Source organism: Monodon monoceros, unplaced genomic scaffold (assembly GCF_005190385.1).
Source record: "Monodon monoceros isolate NGI ecotype Baffin Bay Population unplaced genomic scaffold, NGI_Narwhal_1 Super_Scaffold_20, whole genome shotgun sequence".
NCBI lineage: Eukaryota > Metazoa > Chordata > Mammalia > Artiodactyla > Monodontidae > Monodon > Monodon monoceros.
The window spans coordinates 34958972-34983475 of record NW_021703777.1 but is presented as its reverse complement, the minus strand read 5'-3'; the positions used below and the strand labels follow the sequence as shown (position 1 = coordinate 34983475).

The 24504-nt window shown below is 38.0% G+C and overlaps 1 protein-coding gene across 1 annotated transcript; it reads left to right on the top strand.

The window, feature by feature from the left end:
* Positions 1-98: 98 nt before the first annotated feature.
* MSMO1 (methylsterol monooxygenase 1) lies at positions 99-24106 on the top strand. The gene is made up of 6 exons (XM_029236112.1): positions 99-166; positions 5659-5944; positions 11476-11624; positions 12566-12692; positions 14349-14503; positions 23140-24106. The coding sequence occupies exons 2-6, from the start codon at positions 5690-5692 to the stop codon at positions 23333-23335; spliced, it is 882 nt and encodes a 293-aa protein (XP_029091945.1). The 5' UTR covers positions 99-166; positions 5659-5689; the 3' UTR covers positions 23336-24106.
* Positions 24107-24504: the final 398 nt, after the last annotated feature.

Genomic DNA, 24504 nt, shown 5'->3' with positions numbered 1-24504 from the left:
CTCCATTCGCACGAGTCACACGATGCCGGCAGCTGCGCAGACCAATCACAGCGCCCGGAAGGCGGGGCGGGGGCCCTCGCAAGCCAATAACGGCGGGAGGAACCGCCCGAGCGGCTGAGCCTAGCGAAGCTCGGGAGGAGACGGCAGCAGGTACAGCGGTGCGCAGGTGAGGGGCCGGGGTGGAAGAGGATACGGCCGCTGGCCGCGGATGGAGGCCGGGATGGAGGGCGAGGCGGCGGGTACGGGTGGAAAAGGGTGAAATCCCTCAGTCAGTGTCGGAACGGAACCGGGCACGGCCCTCAGCCGTCTGGGACAGTGGTCACAGCCCAGTGTGCCAGTGTGACCAGAGTTGTACAAAAGGAAGGGGGCAAGATCAGTTTGTGTGTGCAGCGGGCCGTGCGGTTGGGAAGAGCGTCCGAGGAGGGTACTGAAGGATGAATGGGAGTTGGGCAGAGGACGTACCGGCAAGGGACGCTGTTTCGTGGGCAGAGAGGCCCAAGCGGAAGACGGTCAGAGGCCTTCTTGTAGGAATACCGAGGGTGGGGGCGAGAAGGTGAGAGAGGAGGAGAGCAGAGGCCTATGTCTTTATCAGTGGGGAGGCGCTCGCTGGAACTCTAAGGGTCTGGAGAAGGGGTGGTGAAGCCTGTCTGCTGTTTAGATGGATGCTGGCATCGTGTTCTGGAGGGAGGGTTTTAGAAAGGCACGCTTGGAGGCGCGATCCGGGCACGGCGAAGGGCAGGCACTGCTGACAGCACTCCGACAGCTAAACTTGAAGGTTACTAAGGGAATCCACAAACGACTACATTTCTTTTGTCTGAGACTGTAGTAGGCCTCCGGTCAATCCAGTTGTGCAAGGGTGAAAAAGGGAAAAGAAAATCCACTCTTTATTTCCCTTCCCCTTTCCTCTTTAATTCCTATTTTTTGCTTCAGTTGTCAACAGTGTGTCCATTTCCCTCCCTTGAGCCTGGAGAGTAAACTCCTGAATGTTAATTAAAGCAGTTATCTCTAAATAGGGTAAGTGTGTGAAGACTTAGCCCGGGCAGCAGAGATAGAGGTCTGGAACATTCTGTCCCAGATGGCTAAGTAGGTGGTGGCACCAGTTCACTGCGTGGTACAGGAGGTAGGGAGTGTGTGGGTAGGGTTGCAAGAGGCAGTGGCGGAACACGTTGGACATGTTGACTGTGACGTACCTCTGAACTGTCTGAATTGGAGATGACCAGTAGATTTTTGGATAATCAGAACCTGGGGTTTAGGAGAGAGGCCTAGAGAGAGAGAGAGAGATTGTGGATATCAGCATATTCTCGCAACAGGAGCAGATTAGCTCACTCCAGGTAATCTAGAATAGTTGGAAGGAGTAAAGAAAGCATCTCTGGGAAACTCTTCAGCCTCAATTCTTGAGTCTTCCTTTCTCAAAAGCTGTACCACAGACTTAACTAAATCAGAAAGTGCTGTATCCTTTCTCATCTCCCGGTTGAGTCTTTGGAACTGATGTTTCCTCTCTTCAAAACTATCCCCCCCCAACCCCATCGCACCCGACTTTACTCTCTTTTAATCTAGTCACCTCCCCTCCATGCTCCAGGCTTGAGTTTAGATGCCTCTTTCTCTAGGATGCCTCTTTCCCTGGGCCTCTCTGTTCTATATTTCCAACCCTTTATTGTTCTTGTCTCAGATTTTGTGACAATTTGGTTACTTCTTTGTATTCCTCACTAGGTTTTATGTTTTGAAGTCAGGGGTGAGGGCAGCAGGGAGCACAGTGGCTGCACATAGTACCACACATTAAATCAGAGTGAATACATATGAATCCCAAGAACCAAGAAAGGCGGGCATTTCAAAGTGAGAAGTATCTAATCTTCCAGACTGGCCAGATAAAATAAACTTAAAAAAATGTTTGTTGGATCTGGAAGCTAGGAGACTTAGTGATTTTACTTAGTAAGAGTAAATTCAGTGCATTGATTAGAATAGGAAACAGATTGTAATTGCTGGAGAATGGATGGGAAATGTGAAAATGAAGGCAGCTATATGGAATACTCTTTCAAGGGGCTTGGGTAAACTGTGGGAATTATTCCTCTCTTACTATAATATTTATGTGCTTTATTATTTCGGATCACAGTATAGCATAATGAATGTGAGCACAGGCTCCCCCACGTAGCTTTCTTGTAATTTGGGAAAGTTACTTAATCTTTCTAAACCTCAGTTTTTCATTTGTAAAATGGAGATAATAAAAGTGCCTACCTTGAAGGTGTGGTAAGGATTAAAGTCTTTAATATAGAGAAAGCATGTAACACTCTTAGAAGTTAGTGGCCTATAGAAAGTCCTTAATAATTGTTAGCTTCTTGTAGCTACCATGTGTCAGGTCCTATGTTAAGTACTTCACGTGCATTATTTCTTGGACTCATGAGAAGAACTATATCGTTATTCCCTATTTTTTCAGCTTTTTTGAGGTACAGTTGACAAAACTGTAAGATATTTCAAGTGTATGTTGTGGTGATTTGATATACATGTGTATCATGAAAAGATTTCCATCATCTAGTTACTATTGTTATTCTTTACATTCTGCAGATAATAAAACTGAGGCTTAGAGAAATGACTTAACTTGCTCAAGGTCACACAGCTAGTAACTGGTGTTGGTTTAGCATCATTGGATATGGTAACGACCTCATGAAAAATGAGGATTGGAACAACTTTTATTTTGTAATTTAGAATATTGAAGACATTTTGGTGTGGATGGGGACCTAGACTGCAAGCACAGTGGGCCCTTGAACAACTCGGGGATTGGGGTGCCAAACCCCTGGGCTGTTGAAAATCCACACATAACTTTTGGCTCCTCCAGAACTGAACTACTGATAGCCTACTGTTGACCGAAGCCTTACCAATAACATAAACAGCTGAGAAAAGAAAACGTTAAAAAATTAGGAAGAGAAAATACATTTACAGTACTGTGCTGTATTTATTGATACCGTAAGTTTATGTCTTTTTACAAGATGAATGGTCTGTCAGTACCTACATCAACATTGTCTTATATGATACAAAACACTGTGGATGTTATGAATATTACTAACACCAGACATCAAAAATGAAAAGATAATGTGAAAAAGAAATTCATATTTATTTACATGTATAAGGATTCATGCATTGATAATGAAGAAGCAGCAATATGATTGCTTTGTGGTCACCTCGTGTAGTCGATACTATTGCTTTACAGTAGCTCAGCCTATACACTAATAAATGAATCATTATAAAGTTTTATAGCATAGTATTAGTCATATCCATAATACAGTATTGGAAACATTGTTACTTTTTTAAAAAAACACTTCACTGATAATAGGCTGGTTTGCAGTAACACATTAATTTTATATTAAATATCACTCACTTTATGCCTGTGTAAGAATAGTATTTACATATATTTTATGCATTCATGACATACCTAACTTTTTCTTAATTTTTTTTTGATATTTCTAGGCTATGTGGTTTATCTGTGAATTTTTTCAAATTGGTGCAAATCTCCCCAAATTTTTCCAATATATTTATTTTAAAAAATCTGAGTCTAAGGGGACCTGCACAGTTCAAACCTGTGTTATTGAAGGGTCAGCTGTAGTTGAGTGAGTTCTGTATGTGAGAATTAACCAGTCAGAGGCTGTATGTTGATCTCTCCCTTGAGACAGAAGTTGGTTGGTCCAAAGAAAAAGAGAAAGGGAACAGTGGCTTGGGGGAGAGGTGATGGAGGTTAGGAAAACTTTTCCCAAGAAGGGAGGACTTGAGTATGTTGGGTATTTTGGGGGTTTTTTTGTGGTACGCGGGCCTCTCACTGTTGTGGCCTCTCCCGTTGCGGAGCACAGGCTCCGGACGCGCAGGCTCAGCGGCTGTGGCTCACGGGCCCAGCCGCTCTGCGGCATGTGGGATCCTCCCAGACCAGGGCACGAACCCGTGTCCCCTGCATCGGCAGGCGGACTCTCAACCACTGCGCCACCAGGGAAGCCCTTGAGTATGTTTTTAAACTTGATGGGATGAACTCAGTGAAGCGGGAAAGATGAGAAAGAGTAAGTGATGGACAAGTTCTTGATGAGGTAGGATGAGAACACAAGACCAGACAGTCTTAGAGGAGGGGGTGAGTGAGCAGAGGCTGTGGCACAATAGTCCCCATGCTGTAAGTCACTTGAGAATGAGTAGGACAGAGGAATAGGGATGCAAAGTGAATTCAGAGTCCTGAGGAAGCTGGCTAAGCTTCCTGGGATCCTCTATGATAAGAGGTCTATGGGGGAAGGGGGCATTAAATACTATTAAGAGTTTCCGAGGCTTAATATATTTGTTTTTAGAGTGGCCCATCATAATTCATAAATTAGGGACATCAGTAAACATTTTTAGGAAAGTGACATTCTTTATAAGTTTTTCTGTTTTTGATTTGGTGACCTATTAAGCTTATTTATTAAATAAGTAAAACATGCTCATGAAAAAAATTAAAATTGTAAGAAGGTATAAAATGGAAAGTAAAATCTTTCTCCTCTTCATAATCCCCCCAACCGTGTATACATATGCATTTTCGGTACATTTTCTATGTTTGTGTGTGTGTCTGTCATATGTACATATGCACAAAACTGCATAAAGTATATAACCTTTTCACAAAAATATAAGTGGGGTTCTTGCTATACATTCTGCAACTTGCTGTTTCACAACACTGTATCTTAGACATCTTTCTATGTAGAACATGTAGATCTTCCTCCTTTTATGTAGCTGTGTGTCTTTGGAAGGACCTGATAGAATTTATTTAATTCATTTCTTGTTGATGGACTTAACATTTTGTTTTACTTTTTTCTCTTTCTTTTTGCTATTATGAGCAATGCTTCTTTCAGTCTTAGTGTGCTCATCTTGGTACACTTGAGTGAGAAAATTGCTGGGTCAAAAGGTGTATTCATTTTGAGTTGTAATAAATACTGTGAATTTTATAGACTAATCCTCCCATTAACAATGTACAATGGTGCCTGTTTCCCCAAATTGTTACTGGGTACTGGGCATTATGAAACTTAAAGATTTTGTTTTAGGATGCATTTCCTATTTGAGTCAAATTGAACTGCTTATTTGCTTAGTAAGCATTTGTATTTAGTTTTCTGTGAACCTTCCGTGAATGGTCTTTGTCATTTTTCTGTTGGGTTTTTAGGCTTTTTCTAAAGCACTCATTGTAGCCCTTTGTCATAATTTTTGGAAATATTTTTCCCAGTTTGTCATTTGATCTTTGACTTTATTTATGATTGTCTTTTTATTCACCATTATAAGTATTTAATTTTTATGAAGTCATGTTTGGCAGAATTTTTCTTTATAGATTCTTTTAGTTTTAAGTGACCCAACTATTGCTCATTGAAATTACAAGTTTTTCCTGGAGACCACACTGAAAAGTCTCTAAAGATGGCTTGAAATTTCTTATCCACTATTGTTCTTTAGATCCTGCTCTTGAAAGTTAACAGGTGACTTTTAAATCATACACCATAAATGGAGGTGATGATGACATCCTGTAGACTGGGGTTTTTAATCATGTTTAGTACCTGAGCGATTGGCACTCCTATAGTAATTTTAAAATTAATCAGAAGCATTTTAAAAACTGTTTTCTTAGAATTTCATTGTTTAGCTTGCTTATTTATATATTTATTTATTTACTTATTTTTGCAGAATTATAAGGCCGTCTGCAGAGATTTGAAAAATGGCAACAAATGAAAGTATCAGCATCTTTAGTTCACCATCCTTGGCTGTGGAATATGTAGATTCACTTTTACCTGAGAATCCTCTGCAGGAACCATTTAAAAATGCTTGGAACTATATGTTGAATAATTATACAAAGTTCCAGATTGCAACATGGGGATCACTCATAGTTCATGAGGTCCTTTATTTCTTGTTCTGTTTACCTGGATTCTTGTTTCAATTTATACCTTACATGAAAAAGTACAAAATTCAAAAGGTGAGTATGATGGACTTGCAATGGAGTATTGTCATTAGTCTTGTTGAATATTTTTAAGGTAAATATAACTTTATAACTCAAAATAGACTAGATCAGCGCTGTCCAATAGACATACAGTGAAGCCACGTGTATAATTTTCTAGTAGAATACATTACAAAGTAAAAAGAAATAGGGAAAATAATGTTAGCAATATATTTTATTTAATCCAATAAATCTCAACTGTTGCATTTCAGTAAGTAATCAAAATTTAAAAGTTTTAATGGGATATGTTATGTTCTTATTCTTATAATAAGTCTTTGAAATCCAGTGTATATTTTACACTAATTTCAGCCCATTTCAGTAAAGACTAGCTGTATTTCAAATGTTCAATAGCCACATTTCTAGTTGCTACCATATTGGACACCACAACCCTAGAGCATTTATTGTTAAGGTTTCAAGAATAATTTGTTAAATTGTGCCTTAAGTAGATGTGATGTTTATCTAATTTGGGTTTATAAGTTTTAATTAAAAAAATTTTTTTTACTGAGATATAGTTGATGTACAGTACATTAGTTTCAGATGTACAACATTGTGATTCAAAATTTTTATACATTATGCTCCATTTAAAGTTATTATAAAATATTGACTATATTCCCTATGCTATACAATATATCCTTGTTACTTATCTGTTGTATACATAGTAGCTTGTACTTCTTAATCCCCTACCTCTCACTCCTTCCCCCTTTCCTCTCCCTGCTGGTAACCACTAATTTGTTCTCTATATCTGTGAGTCTGTTTTGTTATATTTGTTCATTTATTTTGGGGGTTTTTTCCCACATGTAAGTGATAACATACATATTTGTCTTTCTCTGACTTATTTCACTTTGCATAATACCTTCCAGGTCCATCCATGTTGTTGCATATGGCAAAATTTCATTCTTTTTTATGGCCGAGTAGTATTCCATTGTGTATATATGCCACATCTTCTTCATCCATTCATCTGTTAATGGACACTTAGGTTGCTTCCATATCTTGGCCATTGTAAAGAATGGTGCTATGAACGTTGTGGGTGTTTTCAGATTAGTGTTTTTATTTTTTTCAGATATATACCCAGGAGTGGAATTGCTGGATCATATGGTAGTTCTATTTTTAGTTTTTTGAGGAACCTCCATACTGTTTTCCACAGTGGCTGTACCAATTTAGATTTCACCAACTGTGTACTAAGGTTCCCTTTTCTTCACAACCTCGCCAACATTTGTTATTTGTAGTCTTTTTGATTATAGCCATTCTGACAGGTGTGAAGTGAAATCTCATTGTGGTTTTTTTTGTTTGTTTGTTTTGTTTTCTTGCGGTACGCAGGCCTCTCACTGTTGTGGCCTCTCCCGTTGTGGAGCACAGGCTCCGGACACGCAGGCTCAGCGGCCATGGCTCACGGGCCCAGCCGCTTCGCGGCATGTGGGATCTTCCCGGACTGGGGCATGAACCCGTGTCCCCTGCATCAGCAGGCGGACTCTCAACCACTGCGCTACCAGGGAAGCCCTCATTGTGGTTTTGATTTACATTTCCTTGATGATTAGTGGTGTTGAGCATCTTTTCATGTGCCTTTTGGCCATCTGTATGTCTTCTTTGGAAAAATGTCTGTTCAGGTCTTATGCCCATTTTTTAATCAGTTTTTTTTTTTGATGTTGAATTGTATGAGCTGTTTGTATATTTTGGATATTAACCCCTAATCAGTCATATCATGTGCAAATATTTTCTCCCATTCAGCAGATTGTCTGTTTTGTCAAAGGTTTCCTTTGCTGTCCAGAAAAGCTTTTAAGTTTAATGAGGTCCCATTTGTTTATTTTTGCTTTTGTTTCCTTTGCTTTAGGAGGCAGATCCAACAAAATATTGTTACGATTTATGTCAGAGTATTCTGCCTATGTTTTCTTCTAGGAGGTTTATGGTGGTTACATACAAATTTTAAAATTATTTGTCCTAGTTCTGTGAAAAATGCCACTGGTGTTTTGATAGGGATTGCATTGAATCTGTAGATTGCCTTGGGTAGTGTGGTCATTTTAACAATATTGATTCTTCCAGTCTGTGAACACAGTATATCTTTACATCTATTTGTGTCGTTTTCAGTGTCTTTGATCCGTGTCTCACAGTTTTCTGTTCTGTGTGTTAATTTTGTATCCAGCAACTTTATCAAATTCGTTGATGAGCTCCAGTAGTTTTCTGGTGGCATCTTTAGGATTTTCTATGTATAGTGTAGTATCATGTCATCTGCAAACAGTAGCAGTTTTACTTCTTCCTTTCCAATTTGGATTTCTTTTATTTCTTTTTCTTGTCTGATTGCTGTGGCTAGGACTTCCAATACTATGTTGAATAAAGTGGCAAAAGTGGTCATCCTTGTCTTGTTCCTATCTTAGAGGAAATGTTTTCAGCTTTTCACCATTGAGTATGTTGTTAGCTGTGGGCTTATCATCTGTGGCCTGTATTATGTTGAGATATGTTCCTTCTGTACCCACTTTATGGAGAGGTTTTATCATACATAAATTTTAATTTTAAAATTAGCTGGAAGGGAAGGTTATGGGGATTCATGAGTATTATTTTGCAGTTCACTCCAGCCCTTGATGTCTCAACTCTTAAATGTATGTTAATATGCTGAGACTTTGATCAAGACTGTTAAGGTTTTGTTTTTACCCTAAATATATCATGGTAATTCTGCAGCATTCATGTCATCCCCCCCAAAATGATGATGTTCCTAGCTTCTAGGTATTCACTTCAGTGTACTAAATGTTTCTTGAGAGCTTGCTATGCATGGCAAAGTGTTGAGATATACGCAGTGCCTCTTCTCAGTTTTAAACATAGGGAAAATAGTGAACTCTAGTAATGTGTAGACTAATGAGTTTGACACAGTTCCCAGGAAGGAATCTGCACCAGCTTGTTAGAAAAAGAAATGATTTGTTGACACTTGGTAAACCCACGATAGTTTCTAATGCTTACTGTTAACTTTTTTCAACAAGTCATGCCAAACTCAAACTCAAGGGCACACAGTCTTGGTGGAAAGCAGGCATCTTGGGAGTGTTCACCTAAGGAGACTGGTTTGTACTCATTGAGTCCATGGCGGGTGGCAGTCAGTGCACACATCCTCTCCGACCAGTCTCTTCTCTTTGTAGCCTCTCCCAGTGAGTCTCACTTTAAGCAAGTACTAACATTGATTCTCTCTGGGGATAGTGCAGAGGGTCAGCTGCCTGTGGACTCCAAGCCAAAGGAGGGAAGAACAAAGGGTAAAGGGAGAAGGAATTAAAAGGGCTGTGGCCTAAAGGAGAGTATCCTGTTACCGTAAATAAAGGGCACAACATTTCCGGAATACTTCTTATAAAAAGGCCTACTTTGAAAGGCAGAATTGAGTTTGGATGTCTAAGTTCTTGTGCATGTTTGGAATTCTGGCTGCCACGGGTCACCCATTGGTTTATTTATGGGGCTGATTTGTTGTATGGCTGTCCAGGCCAAAGTATCCCTGTCTGTCTTCTGCCCTCTACAGTTGACTCACTGGTCAGAGGTGGTAACTTTTTCAGAGAGAGAAAGGCCTGTTTCATTCAAGGTTTTATGAAGACTTTAGAATAAAATGTGGCAAAAGAAAGGACAAGAAGTAATCTAGTTTACAACTAGTTACTGATAAACAGAGATCGAAAGCCTTCAAGTCTGTACTTAGCATGTCTTTCCTTGACTTTCACAACCATTAAGGTCCCTGCTTTGAGATTTTTTGATACTAAAATTAGTTGTGAAGATAATCAGTACAAGTTTTCACAATATAAGGGGGTTTAAAAACAAGCCAAAAAATCAGTGTACACAGGTTTACACATTTTAAAGGCAGATACCCTGAAACAGTGAGGGTACAGGAAAAAGTTGCTGGTGGAGCTAACACTGAAAACTCTGCTTTGAAACAGAATAGACAGCTAATGCACATGCTTGCTACTGGGGAGAATATTCACAGGAATGAGAGAGTAATGAAGTAGACCTTGCAGGATTTTTTAAAGTCTTACGTCTTGATAATTCTCTAGGGATTTTCCTCAAGGATTTATACACTAAAAACATTCTGTCTGAAGTCTGTGGGCCTGGTAAACAGTAAAACATGTGATTTTTTAGTTACAGTTGATTCATTTTTGTGTTAATTTCTGCAGCTACATCAGTATTAGAGTCTAGCCAGGATATCACAAGTCATTTAAACATAGTTCTATGGGAAAAAGAGTGCCTTTGCTGGCCCAAGCCAGAATCTTCCATTTATTTTGTCCCCAATCACAGACTGGAAGTTTGGAGGAGCAGGGTCAGATCATGCTCAGAGTAGAAATAGACAATTATAAATTATCTCGCCTAATTTCCTCATTTTATTGTTGAGCAGACTGAGATGTGAGCTTCACGGAGCCCCAGAGGTTAGAGCCAGCTCTCCAGACTGATTACCAGTTGAATGCTGTTTCTTTTTTGTCAGGGAAGGTAACTCTCCCAAAGAATTTCAAGAACAACACTGGAACCCTAGACTTTAGTTAGTCCAAGTTCCGCTAATAACTGCCTGTGTGATCCTGGGCAGGGAGCTTGACCTCTGGGCCTCTGCTGAGGTCAGTGGTTTCATCCTTGGGATATTACGGTTCAGTTAAAACACTTGCATTGGTAAGTTTCTGAATTTTTAGGTAAGGACATTTAAAACAAAGCAATAACTATTATCACCATCTTTTTGTAAAACCAAAAGCACTTTTTAACTAATTGCACCCCTTTAAATTGAATAAATTTTAGACTTTTATATATGGCTTGTTAAGCAAGTCGATAATCCTGATGAGGTTTTGTGAACGTTTCACTACAGTAATCTCACTTCCTCATTTTGACTTTAATCTGTGAACTTCATCTGTGGGCAGTAGCTCTCCGTTCTTTGGGAACCACTGGACACATTTGTTTTCTAAGTTCTTCCAGCTCAGAGAGTTTCTAATTCTGTCAATGTATAAGAACAAAAATGCACTTATTTCTGGGAATGAAAACCGCTGAATGGCTGGCAGTGTTGATTTACCTGTGTAATAAGGCTTCCAATGCTATGTGTGCAGCTGCCTCAGCAATTGGGAGAACCCAACCGTGGTCTTAGCGTAACACATTTCTTCCTCTCTGGCATTCCTGATAAAAGAAGTAAATGATCTGTGGGCAGCAAACACAAGAGTTATTCGTTCTGTAGTGCTCCTTTGGTTTGTAGAGATCATCGGGACCATTATGCCTGGGTTTGTCTATTGACAATTTCTTCACCTATTTAAAGTAGTGGTAATATCGATAGTTGTCAAGGTTTTAGAAGTGTGTGTGTGTGTGTGTGTGTGTGTGTGTGTGTGTGTGTTGTGGTTCCTGGACCTTAGTTACTGTAACACAGCAATTATAATATAGAATTCACATAACATGGATTAATTAAATAATATAAACTTAAGTCCCCATATAAACGTTAGAGAAAAAGCTAGGAATTTACTTCTAGTTTTCAGGTGAAACTCCTGATAGCAGAGGCTAATACTAAATATTTTGATTTTTTTTCTCCATAGGATAAACCAGAAACATGGGAAAATCAATGGAAATGTTTTAAAGTACTTCTCTTTAATCACTTTTGTATCCAGCTTCCTTTGATTTGTGGAACCTATTATTTTACAGAGTATTTTAATATTCCTTATGATTGGGAAACAATGCCAAGATGGTATGTAGATGAAGATTTGCTTTTTATACTCAGTCATGGTTTATCATTCAATTAAAATATCCTTAATGTTATTTTCTTTCTTCATTTGGTCATTGTTTGTTTCTTCTAAACTTTGGAAATAAATAAAACGTAGAAAAGTAAACCGTAACAGAAACTTAAAATGTCCCCATTTTTATATGTTTCTATATTTTAGTGTAATATTTTTATTGGAAGGTGAGTTTCTTGCATCAAAAGTTTCCATAGCATCCATTATATGATTGTATACAGATACACATGCTTATGCCAAGAAAAAATATATTGCATTTTAAGTCTAAAATGAAAGAAAAAATGAGAGAATAGTTTGTGAAGTTTATAAAAATTATGTCCATACAGACAGAAATATATATTATCTGAGCATAAATATTTGTGTTCAAATACTATTTGTATTCAACTCTCTGTTCTGACTTAACCTGAATACAGATGTACAGTATATAGATATGTGCTTTTCCTATTACTGTATATTCAACATATAAAAGAATTTCTGTGTATGTGTTCATATGTATATAAAATATATTTTGCCCATTGCACTTATATGCTTCTCTTTGTCAGGAAAAAAACGATGATTTTACTCTTATTAATCTTAATTCAAGTCCTTTATCAATGTTACTCTTTTCCTAGAAGTTTTGAGTTTTGTTTCTTAACTCTGACTTTATACCTGTGACTTTTTTTTAAGCGAATTAGAATTGGTATGGTGGTCAGCTTCTTTAACCCTTCTTCAGGTGGTATCATATAGCTAGCTTGCATCTATGTGTATTGTTTTGAGAATTTGTTGATCAATAAAACCAGTTAGGTCAAGCTGGTATTTGCTTTTATGCAGTGTCTCCAGCAGTGATCCCAGGTAAAAGTCTAGATTGTTTAAGTAAAAGTTATTTAATCCTCATTACAGTATTTTCATCTTAAAGGTACATGCTTTTGGCAAGATGCTTTGGCTGTGCAGTGATTGAGGATACCTGGCACTATTTCCTGCATAGGCTCTTACACCACAAAAGAATATATAAGCATATTCATAAAATTCATCATGAGTTTCAGGTATGTTAGAACTACATTTAATCCATTTTTTTATATTAGAGGCAAAAATGTCATTTAAAAAAAAAATCTCCTGGACTTTAAAAAAAACTGTCAGTGATGTTTTTATTTCTTTTTCCTTTGGCATGATTGTTAAGAATATAATACACACACACCTAAACACAAAGGGAGTTTGTGTTTCAGATTTTCTTTAATATCTTAATTTCATGGTAAATTGAGACCTGAAAGAAAAATGTTACGTGAAATCGTTCATTTTTGTCTTTGGGTCCAGAGCACTATCCTCACACAGTTGGGTCCCTGGCAGTTTGATAGAGGCCTCTAGTGCTGTTAAGGTCATTTAAGTGGGAACCCAAAACAACAAACCTTGAATCGTTAAATTCCTAAAACAATTTCCAAGTTAGTTTTAACACATTTCCACATCATTGCTAACTCCTTCCCACAAAACAGTGATTTTTATCAGAACTGCTTTGATGTTAGCTTTGTCAAATTTGTTATTTTGGTATGTTCTGCATTGATCCTAATTACATGATATGATAAACCAAACATCCCTTTCTTGGCAGAACAAATTCAGGTGCATAAACCAAAATTAGAATTCAAGTCAATTGTTTAATGCCTTTATCTCAAACCATCAAAGACAGCTATTAAAATAGATTGTTTTAAGGACATCCCTAGACCTTTTAATGTTTGGTAAGAACAAAAAAACATTTTTATTGAGAATTACTGTTAATGTTTATATATGTATGGCTAGATATATAGTTGATCCTCAGTATCCATGGGTTCTGAATTCATGAATTCAACCAACTGAGGATTGAAAATATTTGGGAAAAAAATTCCAGAAAGTTCCGAAAGGCAAAACTTGAATTTGCCTCGAGTGGACAACTATTTACATAACGTTTAAATTGTATTTACAACAATTACACAGCATTTACATTGTATTAGATATTATAAATAATCTATAGATGATTTAAAGTATATGGGAGGATGTGCATAGGTTATATGCAAATACTGCTCCATTTTATATAAGGGACTTGAGCATCCTTGGAGTTTGGTATCCATGGGGGTCCTGGAACCAATCCCCCTGGGATACCTAGGGATGACTGTACTATCATAACATATAGAAGAGATATAATTTTATAAAACGATATACATAAATAAATTAGAATATATATATTAGGGTTCTCCAAAGAAACAAAATCAATAGGAGACACACACACACACACACACACACACACACAGATTTATTTTAAGGAACTGGTTCATGCACTTGTGGGGGCTGGTGAATCAAATCTGTAGGGCAGCTCACAGGTTGGAAACGCAGGTGAGAGTTGATGTTGCAGGCCTGGATCTCAATTCCTTAGGGCAGCAGGCTGGAAACCAGGCAGGGTTTCTGTATTGTAGTCTTGAGAATTCCATCTTTCTTGGGAAGCGTCAGTCTTTGCTTTTAAGGCCTTCATCTGATTGGATGAAGCTCACCTGGGTTATGGAGGGTCCTCTTCTTTACTCATGGTCTACTGACTTAACTGTTAATCACATCTAAAAAAGACCTTCACACCAGCCTCTAGACTGGTGTTTGACCAAGCAGCTGGGCACCATGGCCTAGATAAGTTGACACATAAAATTAACCATCACAATATATTAAGCAATTCTTACTTATTTTAGGCTCCATTTGGAATGGAAGCTGAATATGCACATCCTCTGGAAACCTTAATTCTTGGAACTGGATTTTTCATTGGAATCATGCTTTTATGTGATCATGTTATTCTTCTTTGGGCCTGGGTAACCATTCGTTTGATAGAAACTATTGATGTCCATAGGTAAGCTATGGTTTCTATTCAGGTAAAAGTATCATAAAATATCCTTTTTTCATGGTCATAGATTATCTTTATTTCTGTTTTTTTTTTAATTGAAATGTAACTGACATGTAACATTGTGTTTTAGGTGTGCAACATAATGGTTTGATATATGTATATATTGCAAAATGCTCACCACACTGTTCATCTCTACACAGAGTTACAAATTCGAGAACTCTTAAGATCTACTCTCTTAGCAACTTTCAGATTCACAGGATTGTTGATTTCAGCCTCCATGCTGTACATTACATGTCCAAGACTTATTCATCTTATAACTGGAAGTTCATACCTTTTGACCACCTTCACCCATTTCATGCACCGTAATCATTGTCATAGGTTATCTTTTTTCCTAAGTAGAGTAATAGGAGAAGTTAACCTTGTTAATGTTACCATTTTTAATAAACAGGAGAACATAATCATTGGATAAAAGTTCAAATAATAATTTTTGGGTTTTTTTACATTCCTATCTATGGCTGTTGTCATTTTTATGGTGAGAGTATATTCATGTATCATTTGAGAAAACGAAATAAAATTCTGATAAGTGCTGCAGAACTGCCCTCCAAAAGGGCCCCTCTCTACACGCCCAGCAGGAACCTGTAAGAATGCTTTCCCTGCACCCAACACCCTTTGCAAACTGAACATTACAGTCTTGTTAATCTTGGTCAGTAGGAGGGCAGAGAGCCTTCAGGGTTATGCACTGCATTCCCCAGGGGATGGTGAGGCTGCATGGCTGTCTTTGTGCTGGGTTTTTTCTTTTTTTTTCGCAGTCTCCCGATTCATCCCACCACCACCACCCCACCCCGCCCGCTTGGTGTCTACGTTTGTTCTCTACATCTGTGTCTCTATTTCTGCCTTGCAAACCTGGTTCATCTGTACCATTTTTCTAGATTCCACATACATGCGTTAATATACGATGTTTGTTTTTCTCTTTCTGACTTACTTCACTCTGTATGACAGTCTCTAAGTCCATCCACGTATCTGCAAAGGACCCAATTTCATTCCTTCTTATGGCTGAGTAATATTTCATTGTATATATGTACCACATCTTCTTTATCCATTCCTCTGTCGATGGACATTTAGGTTGTTTCCATGACCTGGCTATTGTAAATAGTGCCTGCACTGAACATTGGGGTGCATGTGTCTTTTTGGATTATGGTTTTCTCTGGGTATATGCCCAGTAGTGGGATTGCTGGGTCATATGGTAATTCTATTTTTAGTTTCTTAAGGAACCTCCATACTGTTCTCCTTAGTGGCTATATCAGTTTACATTCACACCAACAGTACAAGAGGGTTCCCTTTTTTCCACACCCTCTCCAGCATTTGTTGTTTGTAGATTTTCTGATGATGCCCATTCTAACTGGTGTGAGGTGATACCTCATTGTAGTTTTGATTTGCATTTCTCTAATAATTAATGATGTTGAGCAGCTTTTCGTGTGCTTCTTGGCCATCTGTATGTCTTCTTTGGAGAAATGTCTACTTAGGTCTTCTGCCCATTTTTGGATTGGGTTGTTTGTTTTTTTTAATATTGAGTTGCATGAGCTGTTTATATATTTTGGAGATTAATCCTTTGTCTGTTGATTTGTTTGCAAATATTTTCTCCCATTCTGAGGGTTGTCTTTTCATCTTGTTTATAGTTTCCTTTGCTGTGCAAAAGCTTTTAAGTTTCATTAGGCCCCATTTGTTTATTTTTTTAAAATTTCCATTACTCTAGGAGGTGGATCAAAGAAGATCGTGCTGTGATTTATGTCAAAGAGTGTTCTTCCTATGTTTTCCTCTAAGTTTTATAGTGTCCTGTCTTAACATTAGGTCTTTAATCCATATTGAGTTTATTTTTGTGTATTGTTGTTGGGGAGTGTTCTAATTTCATTCTTTTACATGTAGCTGTCCAGTTTTCCCAGCACCACTTATTGAAGAGACTGTCTTTTCTCCATTGTATATCCTTGCCTCCTTTGTCATAGATTAGTTGACCATAGGTGCGTGGGTTTATCTCTGGGCTTTCTATCCTGTTCCATTGATCTATATCTCTGTTTTTGTGCCAGTACCATATTTTCTTGACTACTGTAGCTTTGTAGTATGGACTGAAGTCAGGGAGTCTGATTCCCCCAGCTCTGTTCTCTCCCTTCAGGATGCTTTGGCAATTCGGGGTCTTTTGTGTCTCCATACAAATTGTAAGATTTTTTTTTCTGGTTCTATAAAAAATGTCATTGGTAATTTGATAAGGATTTCATTGAATCTGTAGATTGCTTTGGGTAGTATAGTCATTTTCTCAATATTGATTCTTCCCATCCAAGAACATGGTATATCTCTCCATCTGTTTGTGTCATCATTGATTTCTTTCATCAGTGTCTTATAGTTGTCTGAGTACAGGTGTTTTACCTCCTTAGGTAGGTTTATTCCTAGGTATTTTATTCTTTTTGGTGCAGTGGTGAATGGGAGATTGTTTCCTTAATTTCTCTTTCTGATCTTTCATTGTTTAGTGTATAGGAATGTAAGAGATTTCTGTGCATTAATTTTGTATCCTGGGACTTTGCCAAATTCATTGGTTAGCTCTAGTAGTTTTCTGGTAGCATCTTTAGGATTATCTGTGTATAGTATCATGTCATCTGCAGTGACAGTTTTACTTCTGTTTTGCAATTTGTATTCCTTTTATTTCTTTTTCTTCTCGGATTGCCATAGCTAGGACTTCCAAAGCTATGTTGAATAATAGTGGTGAGAGTGGACATCCTTGTGTTGTTCCTGATCTTAGAGGAAATGCTTTCAGTTTTTCACCATTGAGAATGGTGTTTGCTGTGGGTTTGTCATAGATGGCCTTAATTATGTTGAGGTAGGTTCCCTCTGTGCCCACTTTCTTGAGAGTTTTTATCATAAATGGGTGTTGAATTTTGTCAAAAGCTTTTTCTGCATCTCTTGAGATGATCATATGGTATTCTTCAATTTGTTAATATGGTGTATCACATTGATTGATTTGTGTATATTGAAGAATCCTTGCACCCCTGGGCTAAATCCTTTTAGCCCAGGATAAAAGGATTTTATCCTTTGATCTGTCCATTGGTGTAAATGAGGTGTTAAAGTCCCCCACTATTATTGCATTACTGTCAATTTCCTCTTTTATAGCTGTTAACATTTGCCTTATGTATGATCCTTTTACTGTGTTGTTGGATTCTGTTTGCTAGTAATTTGTTGAGGATTTTTGCATCTATATTAATCAGTGATATTGCTCTGTAATTTTCTTTTTTTGTAGCATCTTTGTCTGGTGTTGGTATCACAGTGATGGTGGCCTTATAGCATGAGTTTGGGAGTGTTCCTTCCTCTGCAGTGTTTTGGAAGAGTTTGAGAAGGTTGGGTGTTAGCTCTTCTCTAAATGTTTGATAGAATTTACCTGTGAAGCCGTCTGGTCCTGGACTTTTGTTTGTTGGAAAATTTTTAATCACAGTTTCAATTTCATTACTTGTGACTGGCTTGTTCATATTTTCTATTTCTTCCTGGTTCATTCTTGGAAGGTTTTACCTTTCTAAGAATTTGTCCATTTCTGGCAGGTTGTCCGTTTTATTGGCAGAGATTTGCTTGTAGTAGTCTCATATGATGCTTTGTACTTCTGCAGTGTCTGTTGTAACTTCTCCTTTTTCATTTGTAATTTTGATTTGAGTCCTCTCCCTCTTTTTCTTGATGAGTCTGGCTAAAGGTTTATCAATTTTGTTTATGTTCTCAAAGGACCAGCTTTTAGTTTTATTGATCTTTGCTATTGTTTTCTTTGTTTCTATTACATTTATTTCTGCTCTGATCTTTATGATTTCTTTCCGTCTACTAACTTTGGGTTTTGTTGGTTCTTCTTTCTCTAGTTCCTTTAGGTGTAAGGTTAGATTGTTTATTTGGGATTTTTCTTGTTTCTTGAGGTAGGATTGTATAGCTATAAACTTCCCTCTTAGAACAGCTTTTGCTGCATCCCATAGGTTTTGGGCCGTCGTGTTTTTATTGTCATTTGTTTCTAGGTATTTTTTGATTTTCTCTTTGATTTCCTCAGTGATCTCTTGGTTATTTAGTAACGTATTGTTTAGCCTCCATGTGTTTGTGTTTTTTACATTTTTTTCCCTTTTAATTGATATCTAATCTCATAGCGTTGTTGTCAGAAAACATGCTTGATATGATTTTGGTTTTCTTAAATTTACTGAGGCTTGATTTGTGACCCAAGATGTGATCTATCCTGGAGAATGTTCCATGTACACTTGAAGAAAGTATAATCTGCTCTTTTCAGGTGGAATGTCCTATAAATATCAATTAAATCTATCTGGTCTATTGTGTCATTTAAAGCTTCTGTTTCCTTATTAATTTTCTGTCTGAATGATCTGTCCATTGTTGTAAGTGAGGTGTTAAAGTCCCCCATCATTATTGCGTTACTGTCAATTTCCTCTTTTATAGCTGTTAGTATTTGCCTTATGTATTGAGGTGCTCCTATGTGGGATGCTTATATATTTATAATTGTTATATCTTCTTCTTGGATTGATCCCTTGATATTGTGTAGTGTCCTTCCTTGTCTCTCATAACATTCTTTATTTTAAAGTCTACTTTATCTGATATGAGTATTGCTACTCCAGCTTTCTTATGATTTCCATTTGCATGGAATATCTTTTTCCATCCCCTCACTTTCAGTCTGTATGTGTCCTTAGGTCTGAAGTGGATGTCTTGTAGACAGCATATATACGGGTTTTGTTTTTGTATCCATTCAGGGAGCCTGTGTCTTTTGGTTGGAGCATTTAATCCATTCATATTTAAGGTAATTCTTGATATTTATGTTCCTATTACCATTTTCTTAATTGTTTGGGCATTGTTTTTGTAGGTCCTTTTCTTCTCTTGTGTTTCCCACTTAGAGAAGTTCCTTTAGCGTTTGCTGTAGAGCTGGTTTGGTGGTGCTGAATTCTCTTAGCTTTTGCTTATCTGTAAAGCTTTTGATTTCTCTGTTGAATCTGAACGAGATCCTTGCCAGGTAGAGTAACCTTGGATGTAGGTTCTTCCCCTTCATCATTTTAACTATATCATGCCACTCCCTTCTGGCTTGTAGAATTTCTGCAGAAAGATCAGCTGTTAACCTTATGGGGTGACCTTGTATGTTATTTGTCGTTTTTCCCTTTTTTTTTTTTTTTTTTTTAATGTTGAGCCTTCTTTTAATTTATTTATTTTTATTTTTGGCTGTGTTGGGTCTACGTTTCGGTACGAGGGCTTTCTCTAGTTATGGCAAGCGGGGGCCACTCTTCATCGCGGTGCACGGGCCTCTCACTGTCGTGGCCTCTCTTGTTGTGGAGCACAGGCTCCAGACGCGCAGGCTCAGTAATTATGGCTCATGGGCCTAGTTGCTCCGCGGCATGTGGGATCTTCCCAGACCAGGGCTCGAACCCGTGTCCCCTGCATTATCAGGCAGATTCTCAACCACTGCGCCACCAGGGAAGCCCTTCCTTGTTGCTTTTTTTTTTTTTTTTTTTCCAGTACACGGGCCTCTCACTGCTGTGGCCTCTCCTGTTGTGGAGCACAGGCTCCGGACGCGCAGGCTCAGCGGCCATGGCTCACGGGCCCAGCCGCTCCGCGGCATGTGGGATCTTCCCGGACCGGGTCACGAACCATGTCCCCTGCATCGGCAGGCGGACTCTCAACCACTGTGCCACCAGGGAAGCCCCTTTGTTGCTTTTAATAATTTTTCTTTGTCTTTAATTTTTGTCAATTTGATTACTATGTGTCTTGGCATGTTTGTCCCTGGGTTTATCCTGCCTGTGGCTCTCTGCACTTCCTGGACTTGGGTGGCTCTTTCCTTTCCCATGTTAGGGAAGTTTTCGACTGTAATCTCTTCAGATATCTTCTTGGGTCCTTTCTCTCTTCTCCTTCTGGGACCCCTATAATTCAAATGTTGGTGCATTTAAGGTTGTCCCAGAGGTCCCTTAGGCGATCTTCATTTCTTTTTGTCTTTATTCTGTTTCGTGGCAGTGAATTCCACCATTCTACCTTCCAGATCACTTATCCATTCTTCTGCCTCAGTTATTCTGCTGTTTATTCCTTCTAGTGTATTTTTCATTTCAGTTATTGTATTATTCATCTCTGTTTGTTTGTTCTTTTATTCTTCTAGGTCTTTGTTAAACATTTCTTGTCTCTTCTTGATCTTTGCCTCCATTCTTTTTCCGAGGTCCTGGATCATCTTCACTATCATTATTCTTAATTCTTTTTCTGGAAGGTTGCCTATCTCCACTTCATTTAGTTGTTTTTCTGGGGTTTTATCTTGTTCCCTTCATCTGGTATATAGTCCTCTGCCTTTTCATTTTGTCTGTCTTTCTGTGAATGTGGTTTTCATCCCACAGGCTGCAGGATTATAGTTCTTCTTGCTTCTGCTGTCTGCCCTCTGGTGGATGAGGCTTTCTAAGAGGCTTGTGCAAGCTCCCTGATGGGAGGGACTGGTGGTGGGTAGAGGTGGGTGTTGCTCTGTGGGCAGAGCTCACTAAAACTTTAATCCATTTGTCTGTTGAAGGGTGGGGCCGAGTTCCCTGCCTGTTGGTTGTTTGGCCTGAGGCAGCACTGGAGCCTAGAGGCTCTTTGGTGGGGCTAATGGCAGACTCTGGGAGGACTCACACCAAGGAGTGCTTCCCAGAACTGCTGCTGCCAATGTCCTTGTCCCCACAGTGAGCCACAGCCACCCTCCGCCTCTGCAGGAGACCCTCTAACACTAGCAGGTACATCTAGTTCAGTCTCCTATGGGGTCAGTGCTCCTTCCCCTGGGTCTGATGCACACACTACTTTGTGTGTGTCTTCCACAAGTCGAGTCTCTGTTTCCCACAGTCCAGCCGGAGTCCCACAGTCAAATCTTGCTAGCCTTCAAAGTCTGAATCTGGGACTTCCTCCTCCCATTGCTGGACCCCCAGGTTGGGAAGCCTGATGTGGGGCTCAGAACCTTCACTCCAGTGGGTGTACTTCTATGGTATAAGTGTTCTCTGGTTTGTGAGTCACCCACCCAGCGGTTATGGGTTTTGATTTTATTGTGATTGTGCCCCTCCTACCGTCTCATTACGGCTTCTTTGTCTTTGGATGTGGGGTATCTTGTTTGGTGAGTTCCAGTGTCTTCCTGTCGATGATTGTTCAGCAGTTAGTTGTGATTCCAGTGCTCTCACAAGAGGGAGTGAGAGCACGTCCTTCTGCTCAACCTGTCTTTGTGCTTGTTGACCAACAGTAATTTTTTCTTTGAATTACCATTTTATATCATTTGCCAGTTTTTCTGTTAAGGCTATACGTTTTATAACCTATTGGTTCATGTGTAAGCTTTGTTTGTTACCTATGTTGTAAATATTTTCTCTCCATCTGTCATTTGAATTTTAACTCTTGATGGTTCTTTTGCAGTTGTGAAGTTTTAAATTTTTATGTAGTAAAATCTGTCAGTTTTTTTTTTTTAACATCTTTATTGGGGTATAATTGCTTTACAATGGTGTGTTAGTTTCTGCTTTATAACAAAGTGAATCAGTTATACATATACGTATGTTCCCATATCTCTTCCCTCTTGCGTTTTGGATTTCATGCCTTGCAGAGTCTTCCTGAAACACTGTTCAAATGAAAATATTCTTGTTGTTTTCTTAAAAATTTGGTTAAATACTGTAATTCAGGAGCAGCAATTACTTTATCCTTCTGTAAGGAACCTAAACCTAACTCTTACTTGAAAAAAATATTGAAACATCCACCGAATGGATTCACTGAATAAAACATTTGTGTACTCCACTGCCCAGCACTGATGAAAACTGCTTGTGATGTGTTCATATTTCACATGCTTCCTTTCTGTTGATTGGAAGGCATGTTTTGGTAAATTATTTCTATTAAATGCCTTTTCAAATTCCTAATATCCTAATTTTTCATCATTTAAAAATGATTATATATTTATTGCATTTTTATTTGGGAATTTTCATCTGTGAAAGCAGAATATGAAATTCTAGGAATTGTTTCTGAGTCACTAAATTGGCAAAATTAATGCTTCTAGTCTTAGGCAGAAAAGTGGTAGATGGTGTTTCCTTCAATCTTTCCTTCCATTGCTCTTTTCTCCTTCCTTCCCCCTTCATACTCCTTAAGGGCAGGAAGGATTGGGGTGATTCAGACTGGTATAATTGTAGATATCAGATTTTAGACTTGTAGTTAGAAATAAAGGTGGGTACTCTAAAAGTTGCAAAACAGTAATCCTCAGGTTTAACCTTTGTAATGCTTGGTACTAATTTCATATAACTTTAACTAAAAAATATGTAGTAGTATGGGTGTTACAAACTATGGAGAGAAAGTCTTCTAAAACAGAAAAAAAAAAAAGTCATGAAAATCTATGTCTAAAGATTCATTACTATAACCCCTCTTTCATCCCCTGATGTGTATTATTAATGTCTATTAATTGTTGAAGTTTTTTTTTTATTTCTTAAAGTGGTTTCTAGAATATGCACCATTTGCTGTGAGTTTTTGTCTTTTGTAAACATGTCAGAAATAAGTGACTTAGGTAAAGTGGAATGTTATTTGAATGGTTAACAAGCATATTACTATCAATGAAAATGTCGATTAAGGTGTATTTACTTTCTTAATACTCTTTATCATTTTTATTTCAGTGGTTATGACATTCCTCTCAACCCTTTAAATCTCATTCCTTTCTATGCTGGTTCTCGGCATCACGATTTCCACCACATGAACTTCATTGGAAACTATGCTTCGACATTTACATGGTGGGATAGACTTTTTGGAACAGACTCTCAATTTACTGCCTACATTGAGAAAATGAAGAAGGTTGAGAAAAAGACTGAATAAGCATCTCACATAAACCTTCCTGCAGATACACATTTCCTGAATTGAAGCTAGTAGCTAACATTGCTTCTGGGGAGTGGAAATAAACATGTGTCTTGGTTGCTAAGTGATAAAAAGAACATTAACAACTTCTAATTATCTTCCTAGTGGGAACTTTTATATGTTTAAGTACAGTTTCCCTGAGGAAGCTTTAAAGGCCATGTTGCTAACTTTACAAAAAGGATTTAAGTAATGGAAGGAATATTAATGTATGTCTTTTTCCCAAGTTGTACCATAGGCCTGAAGCTGAAATTGGTCTTCAAACCTTTTAAATATGTAGTGGCCATTTCAAGAACTCTTAGTAGTACTGAACTTTAAACACTATTTTGGAATTTGCTTAAAGATCAGATGCCATGGGTTGAACCACACCAATCTGTATAGTGTGAGTGAGTGCTAACTCTGAAATAGCCAGCACCAGGAATTTCTGCTCTTATCTGGAGCTGACCAGTTTGGGGTGATTCTCTTTCTGAGAAGTCCTTTTTGACTGTAATGTACTACTCTTATCTATAAATTAAGGCATTTCTGAATTGATGAAAGACTATTTTAGTCGAAAGGTTTTCAGGTTACTTGAATTTTTTAAACATTGAGCTTTATTTCTGCTATTTACCCTTTCTTTTTTGTATATCAAGTTTTCATTATACTTAAAGCTGTATCTTGAAACTTTGTGTACTGATTTGCTGTATTTGCACTTGGAGCTATTGAAATAAATGTGATTTTGTTTCATTATTTGGTTTCCAATTTTGAGCATCATTTGTCACCTTTTATTCTTTTCAGGAAAAGTACAGAAATCACTAAATTATTAAATTTTGTCATAAAAGGAATAGTTTTTGTCTTTTTAAGTGCTTCATTTGCTAAACTTTTGGCAGTCTCAACATGTATTTATCAGGCTACCTATTGTGGGAAATTCTATTGACCTAATAAAATGGAGGATATCGAAGCAGCTCTTTTCTCCACTTAGAAAATGTAAAGAAGAATGGAGCTAAACTTTTTAGGGCTGGTTTAATTTCAAGTATCTAGAGTCTAATTTAAGGCAAGAGGTGATAATTCTAACTTTGTATACGGTAGTACCAAATTGTAATTTTTAAAAAACATGGAGCCATCTTCTGGTAAGTTTCTTTTTTCTTTTTTTTTTT

Excerpts from the sequence above, each read along its gene's own strand:
- MSMO1 (XM_029236112.1), top strand. The coding sequence starts at position 5,690 with ATGGCAACAAATGAAAGTATCAGCATCTTTAGTTCACCATCCTTGGCT. Across the intron at positions 11,625-12,565 it reads TGGGAAACAATGCCAAGATG|GTACATGCTTTTGGCAAGAT; the intron begins GTATGTAGATGA and ends TTCATCTTAAAG. Across the intron at positions 12,693-14,348 it reads AAATTCATCATGAGTTTCAG|GCTCCATTTGGAATGGAAGC; the intron begins GTATGTTAGAAC and ends TACTTATTTTAG.